This window comes from Erinaceus europaeus, chromosome 14, assembly GCF_950295315.1.
Source record: "Erinaceus europaeus chromosome 14, mEriEur2.1, whole genome shotgun sequence".
NCBI lineage: Eukaryota > Metazoa > Chordata > Mammalia > Eulipotyphla > Erinaceidae > Erinaceus > Erinaceus europaeus.
Genome location: NC_080175.1, coordinates 39350204 through 39371965, shown reverse-complemented (window position 1 = coordinate 39371965; position 21762 = coordinate 39350204). Strand labels below are relative to the sequence as shown.

General features: G+C 40.3%; 1 protein-coding gene across 1 annotated transcript in view; it reads left to right on the top strand.

The window, feature by feature from the left end:
- ABCA13 (ATP binding cassette subfamily A member 13) overlaps positions 1-21762 on the top strand; it is a 594731-nt gene that overhangs the window by 168063 nt on the left and 404906 nt on the right. Inside the window, 1 exon segment of the mRNA XM_007524553.2 lies at positions 11440-11579. Within this exon segment, the coding sequence (XP_007524615.1) occupies positions 11440-11579 (140 nt within the window).

Sequence of the window (21762 nt, the reverse complement as noted above, 5' to 3'; positions counted from 1 at the left end):
CTATAAAAGGAAAGGTCTCACCCAAGTAATGAAGCTGAAGGGTTGTCATTCCACACGTGAAGTCTCTGGATACACTCTGAGGTGAAGCATGTTGAGATGGCAATCGTTGCTTTGGTTAGGTTGTGATCGGCGGATGCAATATTATTTGGTATGGATTGGGAGATGCATACGGGAAAGTGAGGCCTATCCAAGGGTGCCAGGACTGGGGGATGTAGGGGCTCTATAGTGAAGATGTGAGGTTCCTGCTGTCTTAGGGTTCAAAAAGACAATCAATAGTTAATATTATCATCACATTATTTGTTAATTGGGTTAACTTTGAAAAGTCCCTTTGTTATGGTTTGCTGTACAGTACCCAGTATCTTGTATATAGCTGTGCTATTGGAAGCTTCTAATCTACTTGGTCTAGGCTTTTGAGAGAGTCCGCATATCAAATACGTAGCCTATCTATTAAAAAGATTCAGTTTGTCTTTTGAGAACCTTTGAGACATACAATTGATTTCCCCCTCTCATATTAATTAACTACTGATTTATATGTCTACATTTTGCTAGGAGTGTACATAAACACCATTCCCATCACCAAAGGACCATGACCCATCCCTCCCACCCACTCCCACCCCCCACTGGCCCAGGAAGCTACATGTCTACCGCTCACCACTGGGTTTTTACTTTGGTGCCCTACTTACAATTTGATCAGGTCCTGCTTTTAGTTTCCCTTTCAGATCTTCTAAGTCAGCTTCTGTTGATGAGTGGGATCATCCCATACTCATCTTTAACTTTCTGACTTAGTTCACTTAACATAATTCCTTCTAGCTCTGTCCAAGATGGGTCAGAGAAGGTGGGTTCATTGTTCTTGATAGCTGCATAGTATTCCATTGTGTATATATACCACAGCTTTCTCAGCCATTCATCTGTTGTTGGGCACCTGGGTTGCTTCCAGGTTTTAGCTATTATGAATTGTGCTGCTATGAACATAGGAGTACACACCTCTTTTTGCTTGGGTGTTATGGAGTCCTTGGGGTATAACCCCAGGAGAGGAATTATTGGGTCATATGGAAGGTCCATGTCTAGCCTTCTGAGAGTTTTCCAGACTGCTCTCCACAGAGGCTGTACCAATTTACATTCCCACCAGCAATGTAAAAGGGTTCCTCTGTCCCCACATCCTCTCCAGCATTTGTTGCTGCTGTCCTTTTTGATGTATGCCATTCTTGCAGGAGTGAGGTGGTATCTTAGTGTTGTCTTAATTTGCATTTCTCTGACAATCAGTGACCTAGAGCAGTTTTTCATATGTTTGTTAGCCTTTTGGATCTCCTCTGTGGTGAATGTTTTGTTCATTTCCTCTGCCCATTTTTGGATGGGGTCATTTGCTTTTTTGCGGGTAAGTTTGCTGAGCTCTTTATATATTTTGGTGATTAGTTTCTTGTCTGATGTCTGGCATGTGAAGATCTTCTCCCATTCTGTGAGGGGTCTCTCTGTTTGTTTAATAGTTTCTTTGGATGTGCAGAAGATTTTCAATTTGATGTAGTCCCATTGGTTTGTTTCTGCTTTGGTCTTCCTTGCAATTGGGTTTGATTCATCAAAGATGTCCTTGAGGTGTAGATGGGAAAGTGTTTTACCAATGTTTTCCTCTAAGTATTTGATTGTTTCTGGTCTGACATCTAGGTCTTTGATCCATTTGGAGTTGATTTTTGTTTCTGGTGAGATAAAGTGGTTCAATTTCATTCTTCTGCATGTTTCAACCCAGTTTTCCCAGCACCATTTATTGAAGAGAGCCTCCTTCTTCCATTTAATCCTTTGGGCCCCCTTATCAAAGATTAGATGTCGATAGGTGTTGGGATTTATTTCTGGGCTTTCAATTCTGTTCCACTGGTCTGTGTGCCTATTTTTGTTCCAGTACCATGCTGTTTTGATGATGATGGCTTTATAATATAGTTTAAGGTCTGGGAGTGTGATGCCTCCATTTCTGTTTCTTTTCCTTAGGATGTTTTTGGCAATTCTAGGTGTTTTCAGGTTCCAGATAAATGATTGTAGTGTTTGTTCTATTCTCTTAAAGAAGCTTGGTGGAACTTTGATGGGTATTGCATTAAATTTGTATATGGCTCTGGGGAGAATGTTCATTTTGATGATATTTATTCTTCCAATCCATGAGCATGGGATATCTTTCCATTTCTTGGTATCAGTTTCTATCTCCTTGAGTAGCGACTCATAGTTTTCAGCATACAAGTCTTTCACTTCTTTGGTCAACTTTATTCCTAGGTATTTGATTGATTTTGCTGAAACAGTAAATGGGAGTGATTTCTGGATGTCTTCTTCTTCAGATTTAGTGTTTGCATAAAGAAATGCCACTGATTTTTGTACATTGATTTTGTAGCCTGATACCTTGCTATATTGCCTAACAACTTCCAGTAATTTTCTACTGGATTCTTTAGGTCTTTCTATGTATACTATCATATCATCTGCAAATAGTGAGAGCTTGACTTCTTCCCTTCCAATCTGTATCCCTTTGATTTCTTTCTGTTGCCTGATTGCTATGGCAAGAACTTCCAATACTATGTTGAAGAGTAACGGTGACAGTGGGCAGCCCTGTCTAGTCCCCGATCTGAGGGGGAATTCTTTCAGCTTCTCTCCATTGAGTATGATGTTGGCTGTAGGTTTGCTATATATAGACTCCACTATCTTGAGGAATTTCCCATCTATTCCCATTTTTTGTAGAGTTTTGAGCATGAATGGGTGTTGGATTTTGTCAAAGGCTTTCTCTGCATCTATTGAGATAATCATGTGGTTTTTGGCTTTGCTTTTATTGATGTGATGAATGACATTGATTGATTTACGGATGTTGAACCAGCCTTGCATTCCTGGGATGAATCCCACTTGGTCATGATGAACAATCTTTTTGATGTGTTGCTGTATCCGGTTGGCCAAGATGTTGTTTAATATTTTGGCATCTATGTTCATCAGAGATATTGGTCTGTAGTTTTCCTTTTTTGTTCTGTCCCTATCAGCTTTTGGTATCAGGGTGATGTTGGCTTCATAAAAGGTGGAAGGGAGTATTCCTGTTTCTTCAATCTTATGGAATAGCTTAAGAAGTATGGGTATTAACTGTTTCCTGAAAGTTTTGTAGAATTCGTTTGTGAAGCCATCTGGTCCAGGACTTTTGTTGTTGGGGAGATTCTTAATAATGGTTTCAATTTCTTTGTCTGTGATTGGTGCATTTAGATTTTGTAGTTCTTCTTGGTTCAGTTTTGGAAGTGCATAGGTTTCTAGGAATTGTTCCATTTCTTCCAGATTCTCTAGCTTGGTGGCATATAGTTCTTTATAGAAGTTTCGCAGAATTCTCTGGATTTCTGTGGTGTCAGTTTTGATATCTCCTGTATCGTTTACAATTCTATTAATTTGATTCTTCTCTCTTTTTTGTTTGGTGAGTCTGGCTAGGGGTTTGTCAATTTTGTTTAATCTTTCAAAGAACCAACATTTGGCTTCATTGATCTTTTGTATGGTTCTTTTATTTTCGATGTTGTTTATTTCTGCTCTAATTTTAGTGATTTCTGTCCTTCTGGTTGCTTTAGGGTTCCTTTGTTCCTCTTCCTCTAAGTCCTTGAGGTGTGTAGTAAGTTCGTTCATTTGGGCTTCTTCTTGGTGTTTAATATGTGATTGTATAGCTATAAGTTTCCCTCTCAGTACTGCTTTAGCTGTGTCCCAAATATTTTGATAGGTTGTGTCTTCATTTTCATTAGTTTCCAGGAACATTTGAATTTCCTGTTTGAGTGAGTGTCTGACCCAGTGGTTCTTAAGGATCATGTTTAGTTTCCAAATTCTATGTCTTTTAATAATTTTCCGTTTGTTGTTAAAAGTTAGTTTTACTCCACTGTGGTCTGAGAAGATACTTGGGATAATTTCAATGCTCTTGAATTTATTGATGCTGTCTTTGTGGCCTAACATGTGCTCTATCCTTGAGTATGTGTTGTGTGGATTTGAAAAGAAGGTGTATTCCAGTTTTTTGGGGTGGAGGAGTCTGAAAATGTCCAAGAGGTCTAGTCTGTCAATCTCTTCATTCAATTCTCTTGTATCTTTATTGGTTCTCTGCTTTGTTGATCTGTCTAAGTGTGAGAGTGGGGTATTGAAGTCTCCCACTATTATTGTATTACTATTGATGTATTTTTGAAATTCTTTCAATAGGTGTTTAATGTATTTAGATGGTCCCTCGTTGGGTGCATAGATGTTAATAATTGTTAAGTCTTCTTGGCTGATTGATCCTCTAATCATTATGTAATGTCCTTGCCTATCTTTTATTACTTTATTTAATTTAAAATCTATCGTGTCTGAGATGAGAATGGCTGTTCCTGCCCTTTTTTGTGGACCGTTAGCCTGTATGATAGTTTTCCATCCTTTCATTTTAAGTCTATGTTTATCTTGTTGTGACAGATGTGATTCTTGCAAGCAGCATATGGTTGGGTTATGTTTTCTGATCCATCCCCCCACCCTGTGCCTTTTGATGTGTGAGTTTAAGCCATTGACATTTATTGATATTATGGATTTAATGTATTGTAGTGCCATTGTTCTAAAACACAATTTGTTTACTCTGATATATTACAAGTATTATAGTGATGTTCTTGTTTATAAGAGGTCTTTTAGTACCTCTTTCAGGGCCGGCTTGGTGATAGTTGCCTCCTTTAACTGTTGTTTGTCTAAGAAGGTTTTGATCCCTCCATCTAGCTTGAATGAAAGTCTAGCAGGATATATAATCCTTGGTTGAAACCCTTTTTCATTCAGGGCTCGATAGATATCTTGCCACTCCCTTCTGGCTTTTAGAGTTTGAGTTGAGAAATCTGCAGAAAGTCTTATGGGTTTTCCCCTGTATGTGACTTTTTGTTTCTCTCTTGCAGCCTTTAGGATCCTTTCTTTATCCTTACTTCTTCTCATTGTGACTATGATGTGTCTTGGTGTTTTCAGGTCTGGGTTGATTCTGTTTGGTACTCTCTGGGCCTCTTGCACCTTGATATCCTTTCTGTTATTCAGGTCTGGGAAATTTTCTTGTATTATTTCCTCTAGAATGTTTGCTTCCCCTTCCTCTCTTTCTTCCTCTGGCAGGCTAATTATACGAATGTTACTTCTTTTGAGATCATCCCATATGTCTCTGTTGTTGTTTTCAGTGTCTCTCAATCTCTTTTTAAGCTCTTTCACCTCTTTCTTAGTTTTCTCTAACTCATCCTCTGTCTGACTAATTCTGTTTTCTGCTTCTGCTAGTCTGCTTTCCCTTGCCTCAGCTTCTTTCTTCATTACAGCTATTTCAGCTTTCAGTTCTCTAATTGTCTCAAGATAATCAGTATTTTCCTTGGGGGTCTCAACTGTTGTTTCCCTAATACTGCCATTTCTTTCCTCCAATGTTGTTTTCATTTCTGTGATTAATAAGTTTATTATTGCTTGCATACTTTTCTTATCTATGGTTACTTCTGACTGATTTGTGGTTTCTTCTGGGCTCTTGTCTTCATTCATTGGGGTAGCAGTTTTATTTGTTTTTAATCTACCCATTTTTTTTTTTAATTTATGTGTTTCTCTCTTTTTTTTTTTTTTTTTTTAATGCTCTGTTGTTCCTCGGTTGTTGTGTTTTGAGCACAAGTAACACTGTACTAAATACCTTTATGACAATTGCACTCACCAACCTCCGGAATAACAGTAGCAACTGAAGTAAGTATTGAAGGAGTTTAATCGTTACCAGTTAGCCAAACAATTTCTCCAGTCCGTGAAAAAATAGTAACCAAATCCCAGTGAAGAAAGAGAAAAGGAAGAGAGGATAGCAAGAATAGACAGTTATGCAAATCTACTATCCAGTGTATATTCTAGGGGTAACAAGAGTGTAAAGGGAACTAGAGCAGAGATAGACACATAGAGAGTCCACTCTGGGTCAGATTTCTTCCCCAAAGTAATTCACAAATTCAGAAAGGCAAAGAAGAAAGAAGTGTATGACAAGATTAAAAAAAAAAAAGAGAGAGAGAGATAGAGAGAGATAAGAGAGAGAAAAGGGAGAAGATAAGAAGAAGAGTTGTAATTAAAGAGCAGTGCGTGGAACTTCCCAAATGTGTATCAGTGAATTAAAAAAAAAAAACAAAAAAAAACCCTGTTTGGTGGTATGGGGTATCCTGCTAGTAGCTGGTCCCAGGCACTGCTTACGGGGGGGGGGGGGGGGGGGGCGGGGGGGCGGCGGGAAGGATGTATGCTTGAAAATTAAAAGGAAGAAAAAAGAATTTTTTCCCCTACTCTAATTCTTAACCCAAATTAAGTTATAGACACATCCTTGGTATGACCGTTATGGCCCCTTATTGGCTGGCCTGCTAAAGGCAGAAAATCCTATTGTTTACACGAGATGTGTCCAGAGCTCAAAGGCTAGCCGCTTCTCAATCGCCATCTTCCGGGAATCCCCGCCCTCCAGACTTTTTTAAAGGATTTCTCAAAAATGAAAACTAGCTCCAAGTCCTTTGATCCAATGAGAGCTATACTCAAGAAGTCTTTGGATCCACCCTCAGGGTCGCGGTGGACCCTGGCGACTCCCAAGAGAAAGCCCCCGAGCTAAAGTGCTCTCTCCGGGTCTTCTGCCCGCCAAGCTCTGCAACCGGCGGAGGAGCCGCCTTCCCGGGCGGGCGGAGGACAATGCCCGGCGCACTCGCCTTGCCTGGCGCCGCCTGGGAATTCTGGCGCCCCGCTAGTCCGTGTCACCTTTGTTCTAATTGTTAACCCAAATTAAACTGTAATCACTTCTTTGGTGCCCCCCCCTTATTGACTGGCCTGCTAAAGGCAGAAAATCCTACCGTTGCCGACGATGCTATCAGAGCACTCGCTGTTAGCGATTTCTCCGCATACTTTTCTTATCTGTGGTTACTTCTGACTGATTTTGAGTTTCTTCTGGGCTCCTGTCCTGATTCATTGTGGTATCAGTTTTATTTGCTCTTTATTTAACCATTTTTTTTATTAATGTGATTTTTATTTTTCTGTTCTTTCATTCTTTAGTTTTTGTGTTTTGAGTACAAGGCATGCTATACTAAAGCCCTTTTACAAATGGAGTCAGAATTCTCAGAAATTACAATAGCTAAACAGCACCACCAGTCCAAGAAAAAATAGCAACCAAAACCAAAAGAAAAAGAAAGATAAAGGAAAACAGGGAGGGCAAGAATAGACAATTATGCAAATCTAATGTCCACTGTAAATTCTCAGAATAACAAGAGGTGAAAGGAAAGTAGAAAAGACACACACACACACACACACACACACACACACACACACACACACACAGACAATGCACTCTGAGTCAGATTTCTTCCACAAAATAATTCTTAAATGCGTATCAGTGAATTCAGAAAGCAAAAGAAGGGAGAAAGAAAAAAATCAGAGCAGTGAAAGGAAAGAATTATTTATTTATTTTGAATTAGCTAGGAGGATAGAAAAAGGAATGTGGAGGGAAGAGGGAGAGAAATTAGTTCCTCCTACAACAGATAAGATACCCGCTCACCTATCAATTGAAAAAATAAGCAATTAATTTTGGTCAACCTGTATAAGGGGGTGGGAAAAGGAGACGTGTGTGTATATATAATAATAGTAATAATAATTAAATAAAATAGAGTGAAAATCCCTAACAGTCAGTCTTCTACTTGGACTGTTCCAGATTGGCTGCAGGTAGCCTGAGCAAAGACAGCCAATTATAAAATGTATCCAGAAAAAAACTCCAGGTAGACTTTCCCAGACAGGCCTGAAGCTCTGATTGGTCAGGTATTTTGTCACTCAAATAGAGCTCCAACCACCTAGAAAAAAAAAGAGGAGGAAAGACACCCCTGGTGAGCCAGGAATCTTGGTAAAGAAAATAGCTCAGTGGGAAGCCTGCTACAAGTCTCTGCTTAGCCCCTGGGGCCTGTTTCTGGAGTGAGGGGAGGGGTGAGTTCAGAAATAATCAAGCCAAAAAGATTTTCCTTTGTTTGTTCTTTTGTCCTCTGTTTGTCAGCCCAAGAGTGAGTTATGGGATTCTATTTTGATGTCACCCTGACCAGCCCATGTTCACCCTCCTACAGACAGACCATTATCCTGCCCTATCCAGAGAATCCCAGATTGTAAGCTGCTTCTGTTTGGAGCTCAGGACAGCTGCTGCTTCCAAGTCGCCATGTTCTCACCATGTCAATTTGTTGCATTCTTAAGGCCAACAGAGGGATCTTTATGACTTTGAGATTTTTCAATCTCTTTTGGAGTATGTGCTGATTGCTTAGCCAGCATGAGCTCCCTTCTGACTTAAATCCAAATCAATCACTCAAGGATCTAGTCATATATTCAAAATCCCTTCACCATAACTCTATAAGCATGGATGTGGTAGCCAATATAATCACAGCTTTTGTTTGTCTGCTACATAAGATATGAATGGAAGAACCATCTTGAAATTCTGCCCACTATCCCAAGTGCATTTGTATATACATGGCACCTGAGATGGACAGTGAATGGGAAACAGAGTGGCATATATAAAGTTGGGCATGAGGAGACAGCTAGCTACATTCTTAGAGCTACATCCACCCATCTACTCATCTACCACCCATCCTCCTCCATCAGTTGGTTTGTTCATCCATCCATTGATTAATTAATCCATTAATCCATTTACTGATCAGACTATTCCAATAGCCAATCATCTACTGACATTAAAGGCCAGTTTTTTTTTTATTTATAAAATGGAAATATTGACAAGACCATAGGATAAGAGGGGTTCACTTCCTCAAAATTCCCACCACCAGAACTCCATATTCAATCCCTTCCCCTGATAGATTTCCTATCTTTTATCCCTCTGGGAGCATGAACCTAGGGTCATTATGAGGTGCAGAAGGTGGAATGTCTGGCTTCTGTAATTGATTCCCCATTGAACATGGGTGTTGGCAGGTTGATTCATACTCCCAGCCTGTTTCTTTCCTTCCCTAGTGGGGGGGGGGCGGCTCTGGGGAAACAGGGTTCCAGGACATATTGGTGGGGCCATCTTCCTGGGGAAGTCAGGTTGGCATCATGGTAGCATCTGGAATCTGGTGGCTGAAAAAACTTTAAGAGGTAAAAACCTTGAGTGGTAGAGAATGTTGCCACCCCCACCTTGGGTAAATGGAACATTCCCTACCATTGTTGATCCACATTGAGGGCAAGGTCCTATAGGGATCCACGAAGGGGCACATTGTTTTGTTCTTGGTGGATATGACCAGTGACAGTGAAAAGAGTGATCTTTTAGAGGTATAGGCCCATCATGTCTGTGTCCCAAGTGATGGGGTGGCCTGGTAGTGACCCAAGAGCCATTGTTAAAGTATACTGGTCTCTTGTCCTTATCCAGCGTTTGTAGTCCTTACTTTGTCTGACAAGGCTATCTTTGGAGTGACTGAGGGAAGTGAAATAGGAAATAGGTAAGGAAAGTATCTAGGTCTAAGTAGAAACTATCTGATTAGGTACTTTATGGTGTCTTTTTAAGGTCTTTCTACTTGCTTTCTGCATTTATTGATGCAATGCACACTATTGTGCACTTTTGCTTTGAGGTATATATTTTCCCATAACTTATGGATACATATTCCCACTCTTATGGGCTGGTCTATATCAATATTTTCAGGCTTTGTTATGAAGTGCACCACCCAAAATGGAATTAAGGAGTCCTATGAGCTAGGAAAGGTCTCACCAGAGTAATAAAGCTGGAGGGTTCCACTTCTGATGTAAAGGATAGTCACTTTTTGGTTCTTTTATATATTTAATTTCAAATAACTGTCATACTAGCCACAGAAAATAAGTTTTCTAAGTTTTCTCATTTTTACAGCTAACATGATAAAAATTCAGAGATGTTACATAACTTTTTAAAGTTTATGCAGCACATAAGGAATAGATGCCAGGACTCCTACTTTCAAATTTCTTGTTTGTGCATATATGTAATTATATTTTTTCTGCAGTGAAATTAATATGTAACTCAAAGTGTAAATTTCAAATTGTTAGCAGTGGCAGCCTTTATAATTCATGCTTTAAAATCGTTACGTAGTATGGGGGTCGGGCAGTGGTGCAGTGGGTTAAGCACACGTAGCACAAAGCTCAAGGACCAGCATAAGGATCCCAGTTTGAAAACCCAGCTCCCCACCTTCAGGGGAGTCATTTCATAGGTGGTGAAGCAGGTCTGCAGGTGTCTTTCTTTTCCCCTCTCTGTCTTCCCCTCCTCTCTCCATTTCTCTCTGTCCTATCCAACAATGAACATCAACAATGGTAATAATAATGACAACAACGAGGCTACAACAACAAGGGCAACAAAAGGGGGGAAAAAGTGGCCTCCAGGAGCAGTGGTTTCATGGTGCAGGCACCGAGCCCAGCAATAACCCTGGAGGAAAAAAAATTGTTATTTTTAATTTATATTTTATGGACTCATTTCGATCAGGTTTTTTCTACTTAATGATTAAAAATATTTTTCTTTACAAATGGGAAATGTGGGATGATAATAGTGACAATAGTCACAATAATTTCATACCTAGTGTTTATGAACCATGATATAAAAGATAAAGTAATATTATCATTTCAAATGCTTTTCAAGGGAAAAAATACTTGTTACCAAGGTAACATTTTTAGCTTGAAATCTTATAGTACTTATCACTAATCACACTTAAAAAAAAAATCCATATTTATTAGAGAGCAAGATATAGATAGAAGTATATATAGAGAGACACCTGAGCATAACACTGGTACATATGATGCTGAAGATTGAATTCGGGACCTCATGCCTATAAATCCAGTGTCCTAAACACTGTGGGCCTAAACCTCCTGGCCACTTATTGCTAATCAGCCAATCGAGTAAATCTTCAGCTGAGAAAAACTGCCACAACAATGATAAAACAAACTACCGCCAAAGAATTATTTATTTGAGTGAAAACAATTCAGTACAATATATCAAATATATAAGAAGCAGAAAGTTCAGTAGTTTCATAAAGGTACAACTAAGAAAATTCGGATGTTGTTTGTAAAGTAAATTTCATAGAAGAATTTCGGTTTTGGTCTCACTACTGTAACTATTGAAATAACAGAGTCACAGGTTAAAAACTAGATCTTTCACATAATAAAAAACTAGATCTGTGTCTTTTTTAGTACTATATTTATGTGATTTTACTATCATTTGGTTCTGTTATAGATGGCAGCTTGATAATGTGAAGACCATGCATTCTTCTGTTTTCAAATTATTGACACGAACAGTATACCTTAAAGTTTTTTTATGAGACAAAGGCCACTCAATACAGTGACAAGAAAATTTTTACTGAATGAATTAAAAACTGTGTGACGATTATATATAAATCACAAATTGAAAATTGAGGCCTCTTGTGTATGTAAATTAGTCTCCGTGTTCACCTGGATATCCTGTGTCATGAATAATGTTATTATTATTATTATTATTTTTATTATTATTATTTTTTATTATGACAGCACCATTTTGCTTGAAGCTTTATCAGGAAATCCTGAAGTTTCCAAGTGGTGCTTTGGTGTGGTCCTTTCTGAAGCCTGTATTACACGGAAAAATACTGTACACACCAAACACTCCTGAGATTAATAAGGTCATCCAAAAGGTAAGTTCAAATGAATGAAGATCTGATAAGACCCTATAAGCCCTCTAGTGGCAAGAAATCATTAAACAACACTTCCCCCCAATCATTTCATTTTGCTTTATTTGCTTATAACCTCCCTTAAGCTAACTTCATGAATTCCATTGTTTCCCTATAGGCAAGTCCTCTCAACCTTTCTTTCTTTCTTTCTTTGTTTTTGTTTGTTTGTTTCTTTCTTTTTCTAATTACAATATCCCTTATTTTTGGAGATACCGATTTACAAGATTATTGTCATCACAAAATTACATTTCCATATTTCTCCAAGCTAAGCACCAGTATATTTCATCGTCATCTAAACCATCATCTTATTCCAGCATAGGGATTTAGGTCCCCAACCTCCCATTAGTAATCTTCTCTCCTCCCTTCTGAGTCCCCCAAGATGCCATGATAGAGTATAATCTATTGAGGATTCACATTGTATTGTCCTTTGGTTTGTTTCTTAGAGCCTATCTTTGCGTGAGATCATCCAGTATTTTCCCTTCTCCTTCTGATTTATCTCACTCAACATGATTCCTTCTAGTTTCATCCATGTTGTAGCAAAAGAAATCATGTCATCATTTCATACAGCAACATGGGATTCCATTGTTTGTCTATCCACAACTTCTTGTTGCACACTTGGGTAGCTTCCAAATGCTGACTATACAAACAGTACTGCCACAAACGTAGGCATGCACAGATCTTTTTGAATAAGTCTAACAAATGTTTCATGTGATTAATAGTATTAACTTAAAAATGAAAATGTCACTTAGGAGTGGCATGTGGTCATTTGAGCAGGACATTTTGACCAAATGAGTTTTTAATATTTTGGGGGGGGTTAAGCATTTACAGTTAACAGTAAATACAGTCGTTGATACATGTGTAAAATTTATTAGTTTTCTGCAAAACACTTTCACCTCCAGCCTAGGTCCTCTTCCACCATCATGCACCAGGACCTGAATCCTGCCCCTCTTCTCACCCAGATTCCTTTCCTTTTGTGCAATACACTGAACCTAGTCCAAGTTCTGCTTTGTGTCTCCCTTTCTGTTATTATTTCTCAACTTCTGTCCATGAGTAAGATCATCCCATATTCGTCCTTCTCTTTCTGGCTTATCTCATTTAACATAATTTCTTCAAGTTCCATCCAAGATGAGGTAGAGAAGGTGACTTGATTATTCTTAATAGCTGAGTAATCTTCCATTGTGTATATAGATCACAACTTTCTCAGCCACATCTGTTGTTGTGCCGGGCTAGTGTGAGGGTGTCTCTTCCCAGGCATGTGCTCTCTGGGTTGGAGAGAACTCGACTGGAGCCAACCTGCACTGCTGCTTACTCAGCGACGAGGGCCGTATACTTACCTGGGGTGCCTTTGTGTGTCTGCGCCTTGTTTGTGAAGCCTAGGAGTAGATCTCTTTTTGGGCGCCAGATGATGGGCTAGCATGAGGGTGTTTCTTCCTGGGCATGTGCTCTCTGGGTTGGAGAGAACTTGACCAGAGCCAACCTGGGCGGCTGGTTATTCAGCGACGAGGGAGAGAGACCAAGGACTCGTGGCGGAGTGGGAATGCAATGTGCCTTTATTGATCAGAGACAATGCTTTTATATATTTTGAACCAGAAGTGACAAGTTGGAAAAGGAAATGGCTAGGAAAGGGGGTGGAGAAAAGGAAAGAGCGGGAAGGTAGAAAGCTTCCATAGCAACTGTTGCAAAGGTTTTAACTGGTGGGATTAATTAATACCCTGCAGGCAGGGCAGGTTTCAGGCAAAACAATGATTATGTAAATAGACTATAGTATCAGCAATGGAGGATGGAGCAGAGTGGGGGAGGGGGGGTGGCTTAAGGCCTGACATCTCCCCTTTTCTTTTTATCTAATGGCCATAGTATCAGGAATGCAGGGCGCTTTGTGAGGCAAGGAGTCTGATAGGACGAGGCACACCTTTGGGGTTACTACTGTCCCTCCTTGATCAACCTCTCGGTAGAGAGAGAGACTAACAGGATAGATGAACCCCTCAGGTTCAAGCCCTGCCAAGCTGAACTGCATCCCCCCAATTTCCAGATATCTCCCTCTTTCTAATAGCCATATTTAAATGGGAAAATTTCTGTGAAAGACTCCATTTCTGTCAGAAGAATAGCAGTGTAGGGGTGAACAGAAACCTATATCATGCAGGCATTTTCAAAAGAACTGGAATAAGACAGGGAGTGATAAGTAAGAGTAGCAAGGGACAACGTGAGACTGAAGAGAGGCCTAGTAGGTAGAGAGGGGCTGCCTGATGGATGGAAGGGGGCACTGCATGATAGGCACAGGAGTGGGGGGTTGATAGGCCAAGGGGCGAGAGGGGTGATCTGGCATTGCAAAGTCCCGAGACAGCTGGCTGCAAAGTCCATGGGCTGCTACAGTCAGTCCTCGAGAAGTTCAGCAGTGTAAAGGGAGTGTCCAAAGGTGTACCAGCAAGTCCGATAGAAGGGTCAGTCCAATGCCAATGACCAGGGGAAGAAATGCTGCATGTCTATCTCGTTGGGGGAGGACAGCCACTGGAACTTTGCTTCTCTGTAGAGAGTGAGCTGGAACTGCCAAAATGTGACAGGTGAAGCAGAAGCAAGAAGGGCAGACAGTGATGGGTGAGAGAAAGGCAGTAAGAAAGTTCTGTCCTTGGAGTCTGTGAATCAGGTTCTTTAGATCATGTCAGGTCACATCATTGATTTTGGGGGGGCATTGTAGTCATGCCATCTAGTGGGCGATGTTAGACTGTGCAGGGGTTCAGATGGTTTTCCGGGGATTCCGTATGAGTAGATGCTTTTTCATGTGAAGACTTGACAGCTGTAATTTGCTTACCTGTGAAAAAAATAAAACTGGTAACAAGTTTTATTATATAATTGATAAGTTTTATTATATAATTGATAACTCGGTGATTATAATTGGTTAAAGTATCTTTATAATTTTGGAAGGCCTTTCTAATATGATTTTAAGGCTGTTTAAACAATTTAAGTGCAATAAAGTGTGGTCAGTTAAAGAGAAGAAACATTGTTAGAAGCCTCAGGCATGAGAATCATTAGCATAAACATTGTGTGATCTATCACTCACCCAGGCTGGTTCTACCTCTTTAATTGAGAAGGTATATGAAAGCTTTACATATCAATAGCATCTTTTCTACCTTTTGTTACATCCGTTTAAGAGGGAGACATACCCCAGGTGTGCAGTACCTATTTTGAAAGACTGAATTTTAAAGACAATAAATTTAAAGGTTAACCTATTTAGTCTCATGTAGGAGTCTCTGTACAGCAGGATCTTCAGGCCTGATTTAATTAAAATATATTGATTTTAAACAAACACAGACTTTAAAGAAACACAGGTTACTTAGAGAGTTAACACATGTTAGTGACAACTTTTTTTTTTTTTTTTTAGAACATTTACAATGTCAGATTGATGCCAGATTTGTTGTGGATTAATTTCCACAAGATAGTTCACAGAGCACTTTTGGGGGCCCTTCAAAAATGTCCTGTACAGAGCTTTTGTATTTTAATTTTGGAGATGATCAATTGTCACATTAAATATTTAGACTTTTACCTTAAATACTCAGTTACTTTAGCAAATTAATTTTACCTTTATAATAATCATGTTGAAAACTCCTTCATTTAACTCTGCCTGGTAATAATGTAGCTTCAAAGTTATACTTTTAACTTTAAAGTTAATGTTTACCAAACTTGAAACATACAAACATGTAGTCTATAACACACAGGAGGAAAATACTTTTGTTATGAAGACATATCATTTCAAACTTGAATTTAGATATGTACTGTCTTATTTGAACCATCTTTACTTACACAGTTTTCAAGACTAAGCATTTCACATTTATACCAAGATTTTTAAAAACATCAAAAGAGGAAAAAAAACAAATGTTTTGGTCTGTTTCAGGATGTCTCCAGAAATCATGGCTGCATCTAGCATTTTTGTATAAAGTCAATTAAGTCTCAAAGTACTCTGAGCAAAATGGGTCGTACAAAATTCAGTCATTAAAATCACTCACTCACACAACTGAAAACAGAGAGGGTAGACAGCAAGCTTAAGATATTCAGAGAGAACGAGGGGGGATTATGAAATCAGAGCAACACTCGGGGGTTCCTTTTGGATGCCAGGCTAAGGGCTGTCCTGCTTCTGGTAAAAACGGTAGGCGTGTACTATTTTTATGAAACTTAGACCAACAATATTTCCTCCAATGAAAGCATTTCTGGCATCTAGGACTAGGTGTTTGGGGCTTCTGGGATTCCAGCCAGGGGGGAAGTCATGCCTAGGTATGGCACACTCACTTTGCCGATGGCCATGACCACCGCACCCAAAGCAGCCCCCTTTCTTTTCTAAAGTGGCATCAAAGGCTTGTGCCATGGCTAAAGCTTGGCTGGCCTTAGAAGATAACTCTTGAGTCACCAAAATACTTGTGTCTGGATGTTCATTTTTAAGACTGATGGAAGTCAGGAAGTCAGGAAGCAGGAAGCATGTTATCCCAGACAATAGAACACAGGAGGAGAAAATCGGCATTAGGATCATGAATCTTTCTCTCCAAACCTGATTGGACCCTGGTGATGAATTTATCTGGGGATTCATCAGGTTCTTGGTGAAGGGAGAGAATGGGAGCTGAGGCCACTCCCTTGGGGGATGTTAACTGCTCCCACACTTGTAATGCACAGAGGCATACCTGATCAAAATAGCTGAGGGGGGAAATTCCCATCTGTTTGCTGAAGTCCTGTCTCCCAATGTCCCACCCCAAAAAGGGGCCTCAAAATCCCAGTTAGGCTGGATCTGACTGTTCCTGTGGGATTGCTGCAGGCATTCATACCTGAAAAATGCTTCCCATTGAAGGAAGAGCGGTCCTGGGAGTGTAGCGTGAGCTATGTCCCTCCAGTCTTGGGGTGTATTAAGATTCTGGAGAAGGCCTTGTAAAATGGATCTGGTCCATGGAGCATAAACTGTCCTTATTAATTGGCTGGCAAAGGTCTTTAAGACCTGTGGAGGAATATGGGTACCACGCCTGAGGTCTCTGTCTATTGGGGGTAATGTTTACCAGGAATGTGTGGACTTGCTCCAGAGAAAAAGCTCCGTCACAAAGCTGGCAAAGATATTCTGTGTCCGTGAGCAGAGTAGCAGTGGGGAGTGGAGCCACAAAAATGGCGGCAGCAGCCGGATACGTTTCTGCCAAAATGGGAGCCTCTGGGCAAAATGCAGAGGGCTTAGAGTGGGTCATGATTGGGGCAGGCTTTGCTTTCTCTAGAAAGCATGTATTGTGCTGGGTAAGCAGAATGACCATCTCCTTTGACTCTTGGATCACAGCCTCAAGGTCCCTTAGACTGGGGCCATTTCCCGAATTAGAGTTGCCCTTGGTCCTTTTGGGAGGGGTCCCTGCATCTCCTAAAAGCTGTGACCATGGTCAAGAGGAACCAGGGTGTGGCCCAGAGAAAAATGTCCCAGAGATAGAAAACCTGTTTAGCAAAAACAGAGTAGAGGACTTGGGATTCATCTTGATAAGGAGGAAGGTCACCCATGACTGAAGGGTCTCAGGAAAATAAGAAGAGGGAAAAAAAGAATCACAGTATCTTTGTAAAACACGAGGCTGCAGAGAGCCAAGGCCATATACTTACCCAGGGAGCCTTCCTGCGTCTGTGGCTTGTGTGTGAAGCTGGAGAGTAGGTCCCTTTTTGGGCACCAGATGCCAGGCTAGTGTGAGGGTGTTTCTTCCTGGGCATGTGTTCTCTGGTTGGAGCCAGAACTTGACCAGAGCCAACCTGGGCTGCTGGTTACTCAGCAATGAAGGAGAGAGACCAGGAACTCATGGCAGAGCAGGAATGCAATGTGTCTTTATTGATCAGAGACAACACTTTTATATATTTTGAACCGGAAGTGGCAAGTTGGAAAAGGAAATGGCTAGGAAAGGGGGTGGAGAAAAGGAAAGAGCGGGAAGGTAGAACATTTTCATAGCAACTGTTGCAAAGATTTTAACCGGTGGGATTAATTAATACCCTGCAGGCAGGGCAGGTCTCAGGCAATATATATAGACTATAGTATCAGCAATAGAGGATGGAGCAGAGCAGGGGCGGGGCTGGCTTAAGGCTTGACATTGTTGGACACCTGGGATGCTTCCAGGTTTTGGTTATTATAAATTGTGCTGCTGTGAACACAGTTATACATACATCTTTTTGGATGAGTGTGATTCCAAATGATCTTTTATAATGACATTTACACACCTGTGGATGTAATGAGAGGCATCACCTTAGCAGCCCCTGAGCCTCTGTTCCCCACCCTGTACTTACCTTAACTTAGGGTCTGCACTTGCCTTTATTGGTTCTGAATGCATTTAATAGCCTTTGTCTTATTTCTTGACAATGTCATTTGGAAGAAGTTTTATCAGAAGCGCATTGTCTCACTGTGAGTGATTGATTTGGGCACTGTAAAACTGCTTATCTGTGGATGTTAAAGTATATTTGCAGAACCCCTCCCCACCCCACATTCCCCATGGATGTCTGAAACCCCAGAAAGTACTGAAATCTGAATAAATTAGGTTTTTCTTATTCCTCTTTGTGATAGTTTAATATACAATAAGACATCAACAACAGTAACCAGCAACATATTGTAATGCAAGTTATATGAATGTGGTCTGTCTCTCAAAATACCTTATGCTCATACTAATACCTTTGGGCAGTGGTTGACTACCGAGCATAGACCCCTACTAAGAGGGTTGTGTGTGTGTGCACCTGCAGCTCCCTTGTTGTTAAGCACTTCAGGTCTCCAGCTGCTTTTCCAGGCTAATGATTTGGATTAGTGCTCAGGTCAGCCTGGAGCCAAAGTCAGTGCTGTGTGGATTCTCATCATGTTCTTCAGTTTCCAGTGCCTTGAGGATTTCAGAAGTCTTATAGAAAATAAATGGCTCTCTTACAGCTTTATTTTTACTTTAAAAATTCATGTTAAAAGGGCTTGAGAGGCACCATAATGGTTCTGCAAAAAGCTTTCATGCTTGAGGCTCCTAGGTCCCAGATTCAATCCCCAACAGCATCATCAGCCACAGGTGAGCAGTTGTTTGGTCTCTCTCTTTCTCTGTCTCTTTCTGTGCATCTTTCTTTGTGTATCTCTCTTTTATTGAAAACTAATAAATCAAATATTGAGAAAAATCATGTTGTAGAAGTCATACTGACTTAAAGCCCTATGTAGCATTCAGCAGTATAGCATATACTCTATTTATTTTTTATGATTGTGGTCAGCAAAAGGCTAGTTTTACCTACTTCCGTAGACAGTTTTACTTTAAATGCACATTAAAAAATGGGTGGTGCTTTTTTCTTTGATGATCTTATGCATTATTCTATATTGATATCAGTGGCAATGTATGTGGCTGCGGTGAGGCATCTTGTGCTGTGTTCTGTGTACAATGATTAGCATGGCAGTCTTTTTTTTTCTGAGATCTCACTGTGCATCAGGGGAAGATACACATCAGAGCAGATAGATATACTCTGGGAGACTTGTGACAGGGCGCAGGGAAGAGCTGACTCGTCCTCCTGGAGAAGACTGAGCAAAGCATTTGGAGGTCTCCAGGAGATGGAGTGGGGAGGAATGCTGGCTAGGAAAAAGACAGGGGTGGGCTTACTGTCATTCTGGGAATGATGAAAATTTCAGAAAAATCACTAAAGCTTTCACTGGCTGTTACTTAGACCTCTTTAAGATTTAATACACAGTGATGTGAACTGGTGGCATCTTTTCCACTTATTTGATGTGACCAGGCACCTTGCATGTAGGTGTTTTGGATTTAAACTTAAAAAAACTCACATTATGGCATTATATATGGGATGAATTGTTCCAGCTCTCATCCTTGGCTATTTAGCTTTATGGAAATTAGTTCTAGCCATTAAACTCTTGCTTTAATATCGGTTGGGGGACCTTCAAAACATTGCCACTTGTGGTTTGTGAAGCAATGTCACCTCTGAAGATGCTGTAAAGTACTTACTACTTAGTCCTTCTTCCATGGCTTCCTATTATATCAGACTATATGACGTTATGCACTATTGTGACCATACATGAAGAAAAATTTAAGAACTGGTAGTTTCTTTTGGTTCGGTCTATACCACTGAAGCCAGAATAAAGAAGCTGGGTGAAGTGGTAGACACATTCACACATACTGGGAAGGCTATTTTTTCCTCTTCTCTCTTCTAACTATCCATGTGACCTTGGACCTATTACCTTCTCTTAAAGGGATTTTTTTCCTATCAGTAAAATGAAAGACTCAAGAAATATTCACACATGATTCCCCCCTGGGGGACTGTTCTTCATGGGGTTGCCTTGCATTTCTTTAGGGGGGTGGGTCGAGGGGTTCTTATCAAGCTTTCTGTCATCTAGACTCTGGTCCCTCCAGAGTGACATCTGTGTATGTTTCATTAGCTTTTGTCCATCACTATGTAGCTGTATTTATGTAATTATTTGTTAAAGAATATCTTTACAGGTGTATTTTTCTTTACAAGTGTATTTCTTTTTAATTTACTCTTTAAATTTCTTCTTTAAATAGGTGTTGTGAATTGAACTTGCGAGTCTCAAACATGGAAGTCTGGTACATGACCATTGTGTATATCCACAGACACACAGTTTAATTAAATCAATGAATTACAGATGGAGGCTGAGAGGCAAAGAGAGAGAGAGAGAGAGAGAGAGAGAGAGAGAGAGAGAGAGAGAAAGAGAGAGAGAGGCCACAGCACCAGAACTTCCTTCCTTCCTTCCTTATTTCTTTCCTTCCTTCCTTCCTTTTTTTTTTTTTTTTTTATTGCCACCAGGGTTAACCAGTGGGGCCCAGTGCTGGCTCTATGAATCCACTGTTCCTGGCGGCCATTTTCTTCTCTTTCTTTTTCTCTTTTCTTTTCTTTTCTTTTCTTTTCTCTTCTTACCTTTCCTTTTCTTTTCTTTTTTCTCTTTCCTGTTATACTTGACAAGATAGAGAGAAATTGAGAGGAGAGGAGGAGCTAGAGAGGGAAAGAGACAGAGAGACACTTGCAGATTCACTTCACCGCTCATGAGGCACCCCCTGTAGATGGGGAGTTGGGGCTCGAACCTGGGTCCATGTGTTTGGTATGTGTGCCTAAGTGGGTGTGCCACCACGTGGCCTTGTCCAGACTTTCTTCAATGCAGTTGGGACCAGGTTTGAACCTGGATCATGTGGTGACAAAGCAATGCACTAAGTGAGCCATTTCACTGATCCCAACAGTTTTATCTTCAATTCAAGAACTGTGTGGAGACAGTGCTGAACTGAGTGTTTCTGAGATCCCTGCAGTGTGATGGAGAGTATTGCCAGGAATCCTGTCCCAACTCATCATCTGGGGTGTTTGTCTGACTCAAGACTTATGAAAGGCTCTATGATATTTTCACATTGTTTTTCAAGACATTCCAATTGACCAGGATGGTGATTGGTTTTGACCTTAGGTGATACAAGAATTGAAAAACAATATGAAAACATCCTGTGAGCTTTACAATAATTTCAAAACTACACACAAAAGAATTAGGTGAATTTTCAGGAAGAAATTGCCTGCCAGTAGTGGCATTTAGATGTAACCACCTACCACAAAAAGCAAGCTAGTATTTGCTCTCTATAGGAAGTGCACACATGTTTCAAGTAGATTGTCTTGTCTTAAGTCTGCTGTCCTGCTTGGGAAAGTTATCTAAACTCCTCTGCTCAGTTTCCCATTCTTAATACTGGGCAACTGGTATCCATCCTGCTGTGCTGTTTGGAGGACTGAGAAAAAAAATCAGATAGATATATGGGAAGAAGATTAAATGGATGTAGCTTTGAATTCTCTCCTCTACAAATGTCATTTCTGGAAAGACATTTGCCCATTATTTCTGGGGGAACAGGCAATGCAGCTATCACTTTAGGAAGGAGGAAACTGAAGGAATAGGCATATAACTCAAATTGTTTTCCTAATTAAAATACTTCCCCTTTCCCTAAAATGCAAACTGAGTGCTATCCTGTTATGTTCACTAGAGTTCTCTATCAGAGAACCAAGGGTGTCTCTTTATTTGGATAATAGTTGGCTCTGAAATTGCTAAAGCCAGAATCTATCTATGTGAGTTTTGGTTATTTATACCCAGGGATATTTTTTGAGACCAAGGGAATCCTGAACTGGTGGAGGGGAAGCTGTTGGTACCAGATTGTCT